The sequence below is a fragment of the Phyllostomus hastatus genome, unplaced genomic scaffold, assembly GCF_019186645.2.
Source record: "Phyllostomus hastatus isolate PE091 unplaced genomic scaffold, TTU_PhHast_1.1 phas_contig_304, whole genome shotgun sequence".
NCBI lineage: Eukaryota > Metazoa > Chordata > Mammalia > Chiroptera > Phyllostomidae > Phyllostomus > Phyllostomus hastatus.
The window spans coordinates 1,697,445-1,713,226 of record NW_025333845.1 but is presented as its reverse complement, the minus strand read 5'-3'; the positions used below and the strand labels follow the sequence as shown (position 1 = coordinate 1,713,226).

The 15,782-nt window shown below is 44.7% G+C and overlaps 1 protein-coding gene across 1 annotated transcript; it reads left to right on the top strand.

The window, feature by feature from the left end:
• The first annotated feature begins 12,837 nt into the window (after window positions 1-12,837).
• Window positions 12,838-15,040, top strand: CAVIN3 (caveolae associated protein 3). Its single transcript, XM_045839576.1, has 2 exons — window positions 12,838-13,305; window positions 13,849-15,040. The coding sequence occupies exons 1-2, from the start codon at window positions 12,931-12,933 to the stop codon at window positions 14,245-14,247; spliced, it is 774 nt and encodes a 257-aa protein (XP_045695532.1). The 5' UTR covers window positions 12,838-12,930; the 3' UTR covers window positions 14,248-15,040.
• Window positions 15,041-15,782: the final 742 nt, after the last annotated feature.

Below are 15,782 nucleotides of genomic sequence, written 5' to 3'. Positions count from 1 at the left end.
CCTGCTGGTTTTTGCAGTCAGGAATTGTGGGGACTTATCTTTCTGGAACCCTGGGCCAGGGGTGTCTTGTGTGGGGGCTGGGACTCCTTGTTCCCAAGGTATCCCTCCTGAATTTTCATCCACCACACGTGGGTATAGGACCAGCCTATTCTGCATCTGTGCATCTTCTACCAGTTTGGATGGATGTGGTTTCTTTAATTCTGTAGTTGTCCAACTTCCATTCAACTTGATTTCTGATGGTTCTGAGTGATGGTTATTCTGTATGTTAGTTGTAGTTTTGATGTGGTTGTGAGAGGAGGGAAGTCATATCTGCCTATGCTGTTATCTTGACAAGAAGTCCAGTATCATTTTATTTGTAAATAATAAAGCATATTTCTCTAAGAGATACAGACACCAAAAACTTGACTAGTTTTTGTAACAAGAATTGTTTGTTAATGCATTATGACCTCCTTATTGTATGATTAACAAAACTAGAGACATATGGTGCAGATGCTTCAGAGCTAACATCTGTCTGGAGCCCATGAAATTGTAATTTACTTCTTTTGTGCCTGAAGTGTTTTGTTGACATTAGCAGTTTATCTTCTGAGATCAGTAACCAAGAACATTATTATTCACTTCTACCAGGTTTTGACTGTAGTACTTTCAAATGTGTGAGAATTAAAGACACTGAAAAAAACAGAACCACAATACCATTATGACAGTCAAAACTTATTTCCTTAATATTATATAATATTCAATTAGCATTCAAATTTCCCAAGTTGTTACTTCATTTTTTCAACTTGTTTTTGGAATCAGATTTCAAATAAGATCTAATCATTAATATCAGTTTAGAGGTTTCTTAGATTGCTTTTAATTTATACATCTCTCTTCCATAATTTTTTTACTTGCAATTTATTGACTGAGGAACCCAAGTCATTTGTCCTGTAGAACGGCTCACAGTATGCATAAGTCCCTGTGATATGACTAAAGATTTTTGTTTTTTTTGTGGGGGGGGGCTCACCTATTGTTGGTGGGTTGGTAGTTACATCTGGAAACTTGATAAGATTTAGATTTGATTTTTCTAAAAATTGATTTTACAGAGAGAGAGGAAGGAAGGGGGAGAGACAAAGAGACAGAGAGAGAGAGAGAGAGAGAGAGAGAGAGAGAGAGAGAGAGAGATTGAGTTGTTGTCCCACCTAGTTATGCATTCATTGGTTGATATTTATATGTGCCCTGACGGGGATCTAACCTGCAACCTTGGTGTATCAGGATGATGCTTTAACCAACTAAGCTACTTGGCCAGGCTCATGAAGTAAAATTTAAAGGGGTCTTCCCTGGATAAGAGAAGGGCATTGGGTAGAGGGGGAGGGGAGCTATAGTTTTCTTTTACACTCTGTGAGTGGGTGGGTTAGTCTCCCTAATCATGGGGTTCAGTATCAAAAAGCCCACTTACTAAATGATATAGCCACAATTGCCCATATCAACATTATCAATATAGTGCTATTTTGATCTCTCATTTGCCTTAAACTTTTGCATTATTTGTTAACTGATTCAGAACTTGTCCGGGGAGCAGGATCTCCAACAACCACCAGGAATAAATAATAGACCAGCTATTTTTATCAGACAAGTTTCTCTGCCTGCCTTGCCCACAGATCCTGTAAGACTCATCACAATTACCACATTCATCTCATTCCCTCACCCCTGGGCAGCAGCTGATTGGACCTGACCCAAGCCTATCAGTCATATATGCTCATTTTCTTTCTCTCTCAAGAAATTTAACTAAGGCACAGTGACTGTAATCATTTGACAATAGGCACTTGAGCTGGATCAGGATGGACGTTTTCTCACCATGTGCATTGCTGGTAGGTAGGGACAGAGAGCCAGCTTCAGGGGAAGCAGTGAGGAGCCGGCCCATGGAGAGGAGTGGAACTAAGACATCAGGGGGCCTTGAGAATCAGAGGGAGAAGCAGGCTCACTGACCTCCTCACTGTCCTCCGCTAGTTCCCCAAGCTTTTTCTTGTTGTTGTTCTTAGATTCTGTGAGATGGTCACTTGGCTCTAAGTGTGTGAGATGGAGGAACTCATACTCACTGGACTTGCTGAAGAGAGATCACTATAGTTTTTTGGAAGAACTTTCATGATAGGTTCATTTAAAGTACAAGCCAAGAAGCCAGAGTGTGAGTTTGGGTAAAACCATGAGAGGAGAAAGAAAAAAACATTTTCTGATTATCCTGGAGAGGGAGGGAAGAAAGAGAGTAAGAATGTAGGGGTAGAACCTGTGACATTGATGTGACTCTTCCCATCACCAACTACCCAAAACATCAGAGTTCTCACCTCTTGAAGTAAGAAAGTTTTAATTTTTTTTTGGTGAAAATTGATGAAGGGCCTGCACTTGACACCAGATTCATGTAGAAAAATCAAAGAAACAAGAGGAAGTGTGGGAGCCTGAGTGTGTGTGTGTGTGTGTGTGTGTGTGTGTGTGTGTGTGTGTGGTAGGAGTATATTGAAATGTATAGAACTTTGGACGTGAAACTGGGGATCAGAACGAATTGTAACCAGATGGTATCTGGTCACTTTGCACGTGTAGCCTCCCTCACTTCCTCTTTCAGAAGGCAGTGTCCTCTAACTTACAGGAAAACCTGTAAGCTTCCGTCTTACTGCCTCTCAACTCTGTCATCTCTGTAGTGCTGTTCTATCATCATGGTTATTTTGGCCCAGCTCTCAGCTCAGCACATCAGCACCAGGAGCTCCACGTCACAGCCCAATTAATGTCTGTCTTTAAAAAATCCAAGGAGGCGATGGCAGGGCCAATCTCTCTTCCCATTCCAGTTCTCCCGCTAGTCTTTCCAAAATTACCAACAGCCTAATTGATTATGTGCAGGTTTCTTCACTGCAATTGAGGCAATTTCAGAAGGGAAATTCAATGTCAAAGAGCACTCCCAACTTAAACTTTCTCTTTACTTCTCAAAGGGATGGTACCTACACATCAAATCCTTTACAAGCTCCCTGGCTTTTAGACATATAACCTGTCTTTTTCCATGGGCCCTCCTTTTAAAATTTGCTCCATTTGAAACCTCACCAACTTCCACACCCATCACAGGAAGAGATCCCACTTCTTGGCTCTCTTTCTCCAGATTCAACCTTCTTTTTCTACCTCAAAGTCCTAAATCTGAGTGTGTCAATTTTAGTAAGCCCCAAGATTTTAGGCAGTTAAAAATGATGCCTGCTGTCACCCAAGTCTTGCAGGATTGTGTGTATGAGTGGGGGTGAGGGGAGCAAGCAGGAAGAAGAGTTCCTGGGGATGTAGCTAGTTGTGGATTCAGATCTTCCTGGTCTGAGTTCCTTTTCAATATTCCTGTATGTGTGAGCAGAAATCATGGGAGTTCATTTGATTAATAAAATTATTATGCTGGCTCTGCCATTGCTCCCAGAAACAGACATTAATTTTTAGAGAGTACAATCTAAACCCATATTGTAAAAGGATATATTTCCTCAATTAGAAGGGTGTCTTGCTTTTTTCCCAGAGTTAGTGGGCTCCATTATTGTGCAGAAAAGAGGTCTGGTTTCTTTCCTGTTCTGCTTGTGAAGCTATTGAAAGAATAAATAAGCTATATTATCCTTTAATGGCTCCCCCCTCTTGTTAATTCAGGAAGGGATCCAGACTCAATAAATTGTTTCAACACTCTGCTGCCTTGGGGTTGGAGTGACTGCCAATTCGTGTGTAACAAACACACCTTCACTTAAGTTAGCCAAGATAGTTTCTGTTTCTTGCAACCAACTGATCCTTGTCTAGAGGAGAAATGGATTCTGGCAGGAAGGTTTGCAGCAACAGAGCCTCAAAGGAATGTACATACTGTCCCCAGCATCACTGCCTGGTTCAGGGTGCTGAAGGGTCTCATCCTGGCCTGAGCAGTTTGGTAGAGTGGGCTTCTGTTCATTGCAAAAAATGTGATGCTTAAGTGGGATCCACTATAATAGAAGCATGGAGAAATTCTTATTCTGCCATGCCTGGTGGCAAATGTTAATTGAAATATTATCAACATTCCAGGCTAATTCACCAAGTGTTCAGATTCTTCTGGCATAAACATCTGGGTCAGTTCACCTGGTAAAGAAACTGTAACCAGTGAGGTAATGGTTAAGAGCCTGGGCAACACGAGGTATGTGGTAGGGGACGTAGTGGCTCCACTTCTTAAACTCAACCATCATTTTCTTATCTAATTGGCAATGGAATTTACTTTTAGCTTATTTTTTTTAGTTCATACATGTTTAATTCAATCTCTTTTCTGAGATTTTTAAATCTAGTCTTAACCAACTTCCTCCCCTCTCTTTTGTTTCCCTCTTTCTCATAATATTTGGCATTTAAAATCTTTCCTGTTTATTTTTCCCTCTCATTCTAATGGTCCCAGATGGACAATAAGGATGAGAGAGGGAGTCCCTGACTTGGAGAACACAAGCTTCTGGCAAGGGCTAGGTAGTACAGACTACTTTCTGAGGGACGGACCACCTGAAACAGCCAGGGGCAGGGAGGGTGTGACTTTCTGCACCCCACTCCTGCAGATCAGGTTCAGCAGTTTGTGTGCCACATGGTTAAACTTTGGGATTCTCCCATGGTAACTGTTTTCAGTTTCAGCCAAGACACTACAGCTTTGGCCTGTTGGGTCGTCTTATAGAGGCTTACGACCTAGATCTAGCCTGGGATTATGAACAAGCTTAAACAGTTCAGCCACGGGAAAAGCTTATTGCTTCCTCCCCCAAACAAAGAAAGACCTATGACAACCCTAAAGCAGAGGATTATTTAAAGAGAATAAAACAGACACACAAAAAAGCAGTGCATTTATTTCTTTCATTTATCAACCTTTGTTGTCAGGGTCTGATGACTCTCCTCCAGGGTAGGCATGTCTGGCAACGAATGGACGGTGATTCTTCTTGGACTGGTTGTGCTGGCTTTAGGGAAAGCCAAGGAGCATCAATTAAACAAGCAGGATTCAATACTCCAAATGCTGTAGCCTCGGCCTGTGACCAGGCCCAGGACACTCATGGTATGTCCCCTACTTCTGTCATTGATTCTCACTGGTCTCTCTCTGAAGGTTGCTACATCAGAAGGAGAGACTTAACTCTTATTAACACGTTTACTCCCATGGTTAAAACTGGACGCAAGATCCACTTCTTACTGGTGGCCTGTGTTGCTTAGCAATGTGAACTTTATTGTTTTTTCAATCAACACATTTGTACCAGGCCATCTCATGTTCTAGACTCTTCTGTGCTGGACACTTGTTGCTAAAACTAAGAGCTAAGATATCTGTGGTAACCAGCTGCAGATAAGTGCAAGATTACATTACTTTTTAATTCAAAATTGCATGCTCCAAACTGAACAGACTCATCTTTCTTATAACCCCACATCCTTTTTCCAGGGTGAGGCAAGTCTGAACAGTGAATGTACAGCTCATTTTCACTATGCAGACAGAAGGAAATCTTTTTGCTTCATCAGACACAATTTTTATAATATTTGTATCCAAATGATAAAATCAATTACAACAATATTCCCATGATCAAGGTAAACCATATTGGAAGGTATACTTGTATATTTTTGAGAATATTGATCCAGGTTCTGAAGCATAGAGCCATTTCAAAAAATGTTCTTCTGTATCCTTATCTACCAATTTTATCTACCAGTTTTAAGTGGTCCCAAATGCTGATGGAAAAAATCACTTCTCCATTAATTGCTCTGTAATTTCATTCATATTGATAATTTCTTATCAAGACGTGGCTTTCAGGTGAGATGGAAGATTTCTTTGCCTCATCTCTCAGAGAAGTCTGTGGGATTGTTATTAGTAACATTTGGGGTGGCTCACTGCCTCCCACCACATGGGGCAGTAATAACTAGAGGTGTGCAGTCCCATAGGGCAGCCACTTGCCACCTGTAAACATTAAGTTCTTGAAATGTGAGTTGTGTGACTAACGACTAAATTTTAAATTTTATTTAATTAAAATTTAAACAACTACATGTGGCTAGTGGCTATCATATTGGACAATGCAAGGCTAGAGAAATCCTTAAACAAATTCAGGAAAATGGGTTTTGGGTTACACTGGTTGTATCTGGCTTTACCAGGTGGCACTCTAATCTGCTTTCCTGATGATACTTTAGCTCCTAACTTAGTGCAAAGAACAGTTTCCATTCTTCCTTTGAGGATTCACATTGTAATTCTACAACCTTCATAAATATAGCAGTATCCAAACATTACATTTTTCTGTCCCATTCTAGTTGGAGCCATGTAAGTATATGGTCTCCCCAATATCTTGTACAGATTTTTCGGTTGTGGAAATATGAGTAAATATCTATCTTTTTCCCCTTCTCCTTTCCTTTCTTCTTTCTTTTCTTCCTCCCTCCCTTCCTCCCTTCTTTCTTTCTTTTCTGTTTCCTGTTCTCTTTCTCCTTTCTTCCTCTGCCTTTGACATGAATCTTTAGCCCACATCAGTGGGATAGCCCCAGCCCCACCCTTCATTCCTCCCTCCTACATTAGCTTCCCAACCAAACTGACCTTTGATGAAATTTACTTTCCTGGGACACAACTCCAAGACCATCTCCTCTTCTGCACCTGGTCTTTTTCAGTTGGCACAGGGCCTGAAGCAGTCCTCTGCACATTTATGGAGTAGGAGCGCTTTGCTTATTGCTCTCTGTTCTATTTAATGTGTGGCTTAGATACAACTTGGTGATAAGAAGGACATCCTAAAACCTGTGCCCTGCTATGTCAACTAATGTTTCCTTCATCTACAACCCAACCCTCACAATAAGAAAAAGTCATGTTTAAGTAGCAGTTCCCACAAACAGGCAAGTTGAATAGCCAGGGTAGATGGATTTTGCATAGTATATTATATCCAGTGGATTCAATGGATCATTGTGACACCATCACACTTAACTGGATGGGATTTTGATACCAAAAAGCTGGGGCATTAGTTTCAAGGACCATTCTACTAGTCTCAGGGATTGTTCTTACCTTTGAATTAAATGGTAAGCTTGCAGACCTATTAAAATATTTTTCCCTTTTCAAAACCTTTCAACTGTCAGACCTGCATGGCTTAGTGAATGGATTATTATATGTATGGTTGGATTCTGAAAACCTTCTCTTCTGTTTCTATGATGCACTGAATCCAAACAGGATAAGAAGTATGCAGTATGGTACTTTGTGTTGTGCAATGTCACTAAACCATGAAAATTGCCTTACAATGGGCTGGGAGGGAAGAACCAATGCTATCCTTTGCCCAGGAAAGGCTCACTTCTTCCCTTCCTTGGTGGAATAGAAGAGGTACTATCTATCTTTTCTTTAGACATGAAACAAATGATTATTAATTTTCAAACAAAATCTTATAACTAAACACCATCCCACTAATGTAGTGTTAAATCTTACATCATATTATTTCCCAGTTGTGGTAACAGTGGGTGGCTCACAATGACTTCTCCTTCCTTGGGCCCAGCCCCAGATACACAGGCAGATGTACTAAGACAAAAGTAGTTGCAGGACCCTAGCTATATACAATTTCCTGTAAGTCATCACCAGTCTGAGATTGCTGTCCATGGCCTCTTGGTGAAGGCTATCTTTGGTGCTCCATTCTACCTCAAAGGTTAAGGGGCTCTCTTTGATAGTAGAGCACACCTCATGATCTGCTCCACCCTTTACTATGTGGGTGGCAAAAAATGTTTCTGGACCCATCCAGAAACTACAGCCTCCCAGGCTATAGTTGAGAAATGCTGTATTAGTTTAAGATAGAGGGCTGCAGTGTCTTTGATGCTCAGTGATTTGTCTAAGAATGCAAGCTCAAATTCAGGCAAGGCCTCCCCCCTTAGGGCCCATTGAATTCTTCAGATTACAGAAAGAGGTTCAATAGAGTCTATTCAGTAACTGCTTCCAAGCTGCTTGCCTTTGGAATTTTCCAGGACATTTCTTCAGAAGAGCCCAACTCCCACAATCTGACAATTGGCCCTAGCAGCAATTAGAGTCTCCAATTGCTCCAATTAGGGCTCCTGCTAACCTCAGTCTTATCTCAGGTGCATGGTGTTCTGATGTGTCCCGTGTGACTCTGCCAAAACCTCCATCCACGGCATGTTGATTGATTTACTTAGTTGGTGAAGTTATTTTCTGCCCCTCACTTCTTGTTGTCTCAAAGTTATAGCTCTTTTAATTGCCAGAGAGCTCCCTCATTGTGTGCAATGGCTGTACCTCTTCCGCAGGCAGGATGTCAATGACAAAGGGTGGAAAGTAGTGCCTGTCCACTGAGGCTCATTCTTTGTAGAAAGGTAGTTCTGCTGTGCTGCACGTTGTCACTGTTTTTAATTTATTTTCATGTTTATATTTTTATTGTATTTTTTCCACATTGTTACTTTTGATTCAAAGGTTAAGTCCCAGTGTGTCTGTCAGCTGAATGTGAGGCTTGGGGTCAGGAATGTTTCCTACAGAATTCACTCCCATAATTTTTTTCCCCATTTAATAATCAAAAGGCTGTTAGCCTGTATTGTTATACGAAACCGAGGGTTCCAATTTACAAAACAACCCTGGGACCTCTGGTGACTTTCTCTCCACTGGCATCTGGTAGTATGCCAGCAATTGTCTTTCATAAGAAGTATACTTCTCAGCTGCTGGAAGTATTGCCTTAGTCCAACATCCTAAGTACTTTTGCTATATTCTTCCTGCTAGGATTTGCCATCTCATCCCCTCTCCCCCAATCGTATTGGTAGGAAAGGCACAAATCACAGATACCTCAAGTCTGATCTTTTTTCCTGATATATAGGGCCCAAGGGGTAGGGCTGACCAGACTGTGGCTTGTAACTTGGCCAGGGCCAATCACAGAGGCTCCCTTGAACCCATTTAATGTAGCTTTTTGGATAACCCAAGCTATTGAGTGTATAAGGACTACCAGGAGGAGCCTATGTTGACTTTAAAACCCAAACACCCCCATGAGGTGCTGTACTTCCTCTCAGTGGGGGGTATTATATGTGTTTCACTACTCCAGGAAAGCCCCGTCCACTGGATCCCTTGTGGCTGGCCTCCAGACCTAAGGACACATGCTTGTCCCCTCCAGGTAAGATGGTAAAAGAACTGTAGTATCTCAGTCTCTCTCATTTCAGGGGATCTTTGCAACATTTACAGGGAGTACCTGATCATGTAGACAAGAAGAAAGAAAACAAGGATGCATTATGGTACCACCTAAGGCACTCGAACCTGACCTGTCCCTCTTCCTTTTCCTTTCTCTGAAAGTCAAGGGAGCACCCAATTGTTATTGATAGAGGCAGAGACAGAGGCAGCTGTATTGCAGGAAGGTCCAGCCCTGTGAAAAGTGCAGTGGATTTTTTTTTTTAATAAAGCCAACTCTTCCTCATAGTATGTTATGGTCTGGAAAGGGGATGGACCAGTGTATAAAAGGAATCCTTGACAAGCAGAGTAGGCAATATCTTTGTTTTAGCTGCAGTTTTTTAAAGCATATATTAGCTCAACCACCACAGCATTCATGGTTTTTTGCAAGACCCATTACATTTTGGGCAGCCATTAATTTAATTCTCTATATTCTACAAGGAATCTTCAGGTGTTATTACCTTTTCCTACAGAGAATTTAATACTTCCAGGGAATTAACAGGGAAGACATTTGTGGGAAGCATTCTGGGTAAGGGGATACAGTGATACTCATGGCAGCTAACCACTGGGTATATTAGTTTCTCAGGATTACCAAAGTTTCTCAGGATTACCAAAGTAAATTTGCACAGATGTGACTTAAAACAACAGAAACTTGCTCGCTCACAGTTCTGGAGGGTAGAAGTCTTAAATTAAGGTGCTGGTAGGGCCATGGCCCCTCCAGAGAGCTTCTAAGGGAGACTACTTCCTTGCTTCTTTTAGCGTTTAGTTTCTGCTCACTTCAGGCATTCCTTGACTTGTGGCAGCAAAACTCCAGTTTCTGCCTCTACTGCCATGTGGTGCTCTCCCTGTGTGTTTCTTGTCCTTTTCTTGTAAGGACACCAGTTATATCGGTTTAAGGGCCCATGCATACTCTAAAATGAGTATGATCCCATCTTAACTTGATTAGATCTGCAAAGGCCCTATTTCCCCCAAAGAACATATTCATTGGTAGGACTTGACATCTTTTGGGGGGGGGACAAATCAAACCCATTCCAGTGGGTATCCACTTTTCATGCCCATACCAAAGAGTTTGAAGGCGTACATCCCAGCCACACCCTTGATTTAGAAAATAGAAATATTTCAGCTAAGATTAGGTTACCCTGTCTTAGAACATATCATTCTGCATTGTTGTTTTCTTCTTTTCTCATCCTTATTAGAAACTGCCATATGTCTTTTTCTTGGAGACTCCATGATCAAGGTCACACTATATTTTCCTAAAACTTTTATTTATTTACTTTTAGAATGAGGGGAAGAGAGGGAGAAAGAGGGAGAGAAATATCAGTGTGTGAGAGATGCATCCAACAGTTACCTCTGAGACACCCCAACTGGAGACCTGGCCCACAACCCAGGCATGTCGACTGATTGGGAATCGAACCAGTGACCCATTGGTTCACAGCTGGCACACAGTCTACTGAGCCACACCAGCGAGGGCAAGGTCACACACACTATTTTAATTTTTGTCATCTGGGGTTTGTTGACTCAGGGCATTCTTCTGAGTTGCTCTGAGTTATTTTTACCCACTTCATGGGCCTCTATTTTCCAGCATTAGCCAGTTCCTATGGCATTCATACTTGAAGTTTTTGGGAGATACCAGTAGAACTATCAACAGCTTTATTGGCAAGCTTTAAGGTCCTTCTTGATCTACATTTCCTGAGAGGGATGTAGCAGGCCTTTGATTAACACATACCCACATAGTTCTTGCTTGCAAATGCTTTGGGCTTCCTTAGCACCATTCCTCAAAGCTTTCATAGGTTTCCTGTGGTAGATATGTTGATTGACTATCTATTCCTAGCAACACTCAGGTTTTAATACAGATATCAACTTTTCCTCCCATACCACCCACATGCTCCTGGGGAAGCTGACCTTATGCTGCTCCAGAAATGGGACTAATTTTTCAAAAGGAAATGATCAGCTCTCTTGTCAGTGGTGGGTTAAGGAACTCAGGCTGAAACTCACCAATGCATGATACTTTCTTAGCCAAGGAATTTTTTTTCTGGAATGGCTATGTAACACAGTGGGAGGCAAGTGGAAAAATTTTGCGGGAGTGTGGGAGGCTTCTGAGAAATAAATGTCTTAAATTTTAAACTGGTCCCTTCTTTTCCCTCAATCTTGTGCAGAGGCCTGAAGTCTGGAACTGCGGTAGTTACCTTGCTCCCATCCTGGGAATAAAGCTGACACCTGTAGGGGACACAGTTGAGGGAAGTGTAGAGAACCAGATTTGGAGCTGTGACCGATCCACATTCAATCATCACCCTACAATGGTCTTTTTCAATTACGTTGGGATTGGATTTCCTGTTTCTAAGAACTGTTTGAATTACTGTAGGTTTTCTGTTCCCTCAGTTTGAAAGCACTTTAACTGGCACATCCTGATGAGTGTCTCTGGGAAAATACAGGCCCATTAGAAGAGATGGTGATTCCTGTCTGGCTCCCAAGGGAGTCCATTTCTCTTGCGTTAAGCAGATTGGTCGGGCTCTATGACCTTGTATTTGTAGAAGTCCATCATTAATTTGGCATCACCAGATTTCTGGCAATAGTTGCCCATCTTCTGCTATACTTCTGTATAAGTCAGACCCTGGGACTTTCCAGACCCATTTAACTATCCCAAGTGACATGGTTTCTTCTGTAGTTGTTATCAAGTAGCCCTTACAGATCGGGTGTGCAGAGAGATCATCAGTATCAATGGGTTGCTTGGATTTCTGAATCTACCTTCGGTTTACCAAGTATTGCTGAAGACAAGGCATGAAATTTTCCAAATTGAAGACACTGCAGATTCATGACCTACATCATTAACTGGATCCTCTGTGCTTACTCTACTTCCCTATGCATCAGCAGTTTCAAATCTCCTTCACTTGCAGCAAATATTCTCACCTATTTCTAGAAACAAACAAACAAACAAACAAACAAACAAACAATCAGGTAGGAGCCACAATCTATCTTCACGAAACAAAGACATACCAGCATTTACTCTGATCCTCATAGGGGTTTCAAAGAAAGCAGTATTCTGCCTGCCCTCCAAGCTTGGGGTGCAGGAGCCAGGGGTTCTGCGTTTTACCCACGAAGCCCAATGAAAGGGAGGGAAGAGAAATAGAAAAAAGACACGGTAATGCTACCCAACAGTAAGAACTAGAGAAGCAGGAAATGGGACCTGCAGCTAACCTCTGGCGATGACTGTTCGGAACATACCAGAGGATGCCCCGCCTGCGGTTCACATTGCGAAGCCTGCCCAGCCACAAAACAAGGCCTCGGGCCTAGACAGTCTTAGGTATGTAGTGGAACATTGACAACCTCCCTGTCTACGGGACCGGCCTGGGGGTGAAAAAACAGCCCTCAGAGGTTTGCGAGGCCAGGGCGGGCTGCTGCGGGGGCCTATCTGGTTATCCCTTTGCTGGCCTAACATAAACACTGTAGTCTCTCTGCCCGCTTGATGCAGACAACAGAATTTTCCATGGCTCACCCTCTCTGGTGGAGAGTATGTTCCAGAAAGAGGCATGCCAGGGAATTGGGGCAGAGGAGAACTCAAACACAGAGTGGGAGTCTGCGGGACGGGGTGGGGCTGATAACTGGGCCAACCTGCTTCCCCCAGGGGCTATGGGGCGGGGCGGCAGAAGGGGGAACTCGTACGCTGGACCTTGCTGGCAACATCCCGCCCCACCCCCTCCCTCCCTCCCGCAGCCAGAGAAGGACAACTCCGCCTGCCTGAGTCACCGCTGGAGCTGGGGAGGAGCCGGGAAAAGGCAGCCCCAGCCCAGAGCTCAGCCAACGGTCGCAGGGAAAGCAGGTCGGGTATCATGGGGGAGAGCACACTGGAGCCGGGGCCTACGCCGGCGGGGGGCCCAGTGCACGCGGTGACGGTGGTGACCCTGCTAGAAAAGCTGGCCACCATGCTGGAGGCGCTGCGGGAGAGGCAGGGGGGTCTGGCGCAGAGGCAGGGCAGTCTGGCTGGCTCCGTGAGCCGCATCCAGAGCGGCCTGGGTGCGCTGAGCCGCAGCCACGACACTACGAGCAACACGCTGGTGCAGCTGTTGGCCAAGGCGGAGCGCGTGGGTTCTCACGCAGATGCTGCTCAGGAGCGCGCTGTGCATCGTGCGGCCCAGGTGCAGCGGCTGGAGGCCAACCACGGGCTGCTGGTGGCGCGCGGGAAGCTCCACGTCCTGCTCTTCAAGGTCAGTGACCTCAGCATCCCCCAATCCGGGACCTTTTCCCGCCTCCAGGCCACTATCTGGGGCCTCTCCCCTCCCATCCGCCCACCACACCCACTTTCCTGACCTGGCTCTGTGTGGAAAGGAGTTAAGAGCCCCACCCTCTCCCCACACCCAGCCCATCCCTCCCTCCCTCCCATTCCTGAACCCAGCCTGGCCAATCAAAGCCCTGCCTGCCTACTTAGGACGCGTCCACAGAATTTACTCCAAGTTTTAGCCCATCCCTGAGAGAAAATGACGGTGGTGGAAGTGAATCCCTCCACAGTGTATCGCCCCTCCTCCATCCAGTTCTTTCCCCTCTGGTTGCCATCCTTGTCTCATGCCCCTAAGTAGGTCCCACCTATTTTACAAATTTCTGCAGTTCGTCCCGCCCCCTACTTTCCCACGCCTGCATTTTCTTTCCCACTCGGGTTGCAGAGGCTAAGGGTGGGGCGATTTGAGGGGTGAGGCTCAGGCTGGTGCGGGGTGGGAGGCATCTATGCTCAGTTTATTGTCCATCACATGCAGGAGGAGGCTGAAATTCCACCCAGAGCCTTCCAGAAGGCGCTGGAGCCTGTAGGCCCGGTGGACGAGTCTGAGCCCAGCCCAGAGCATCTGGAGGCTGAAGCTGGGGAGAGCTCGGATGAGGAGCCGGTGGAATCCAGGGCGCAGCGGCTGCGGCGCACTGGGTTAGAAAAGGTACAGAGCCTGCGGAGGGCCCTTTCCAGCAGAAAAGGCCCTGCAGCGCCAACGCCTGTCAAGCCACCTCGCCTTGGGCCTGGCCGGGGTGCTAATGGCCAGTCGGAAGAAGCCGAGCCTGCACCGGAATCCAAGCTGCAGCCAGAACCTCCGGAGGACACAAAGGAAGATCCTGGGAGACCTGGGGCTGCCGACTTGGCTGTGCTCCAAATAGAGAGTGCGGCCTGATGGCTGGTGCTGTCCGCCTCCGCCGTGCCTATGCCTAGTCCCAAAATAAATCTTCCTTTCAGAATGCAGAATTCACGCCCAAATAAGGAATGGATTCCGCATCCACAGCCCAGCTCTGCCCCCCTCTTTCTGCCTTCTTCAGCCTAGCACCCTGTGTCCTAGGAGCAGCCACTCACACCTGCTCTCACCATCAATAAAAGTAATATTACCTAATCCAGGTTCCATAGGGAGAGATGGGGGTTGTGGTGGGGTGGGGAGTGGGGGGAAGGCGGTGCAATGAATAAGACAAATGCTGGAACCAGGGATGTGGCTTCAGTTTCAAAGAGATTATTGTATGATTTCTGTAGTTTCCAATGAACCCTGGGCTCTACTTCAGTGACACACAGAAATATCCTGGTGTGGCTTGCTCCTTAAGTGTTTTCCTCAGGGGTACACATCCAGTACAGTCCCTTGCTGTAGGTGCTCAATGCCACCTTACAGTTTTCCTTTGTCTCCTCTTCCTCTACCACCTCCTCAAATTTGGGTTTCCCAGGATTCTGTTCTCAGCCGTTTTCTCCTTCTGGTTGCTCCTTGGTTAACATTCACTTCTACCTGCCACATACACCCCAGACCATTGCCTTGAGCTGCAGTTGAAAAGTACTGCAAATTCAATGTGTTCAATTTATTTTGTACTTTTAAAGCAAGTTCAATTTCAATGCCATGGCTATATGTTGAGCACTTGCTGTATGCATTCAAGATTGCTCCTCCTGTTGTATTTTCTTTACCAATAAAGGTGTCAGCATCCACACGGAAATCTGGCAGCCCTCACTGACTCTTCCTTCTCACATCCCCCTAACATGGAAACAATTACCCCGTTGCTTTGACCTCTGCAATCTACTTTTCTTAATACCCATGGCCACTGTTCTATTTCAGGCCTTATCTTTCACCTGACATTGGTGTTATTTGAACTGCCGATTTGATCCCATCACCCTCCCAACTGAGACCCCTCAATGGCTCCCCATCACTTAGAATGAAGTCCAAGCTCTTTAATCACATTACCTTGAATATCTTTGTGTAACATTTAGTGATCGGGTGCCTGCCCATATTTATAGCCCTCAGCTTTTGCCACTTACCTTTATTCTGTTAGAATGGACTGAACTGTGTGCTCTCACTATTACCTCTACTGTCCTGCAAAACTCAGCAAGGTACCCCTGTTTCAGGACCAGACGCTTCTCTTCCTTGCTTCCAGCACGACCTGCATACCTCAGTGCTAACTGCACTAATTGTAATTATTTGCGACTTCTCTCCCCCTCCCCATACCATTAGATTGTGTTTCCTTTGCAGCAGGGACCGTTTTATTCATTTCTGTATTTCCCACACCAAATACTATGCTTGGCACCCAGTGGGGCCTCATGGAGCAAGAGCATCACAGAAGGGAGAAGTGGGAGGGGTTGACTAGGGATGGGAGCATGGTCATCTACCCATTCATTCAGTCATGGTCATATAAAAACGCATTTGAGTAACTACTGTGCTCCAGGCTCTATGCTAGGACTTGT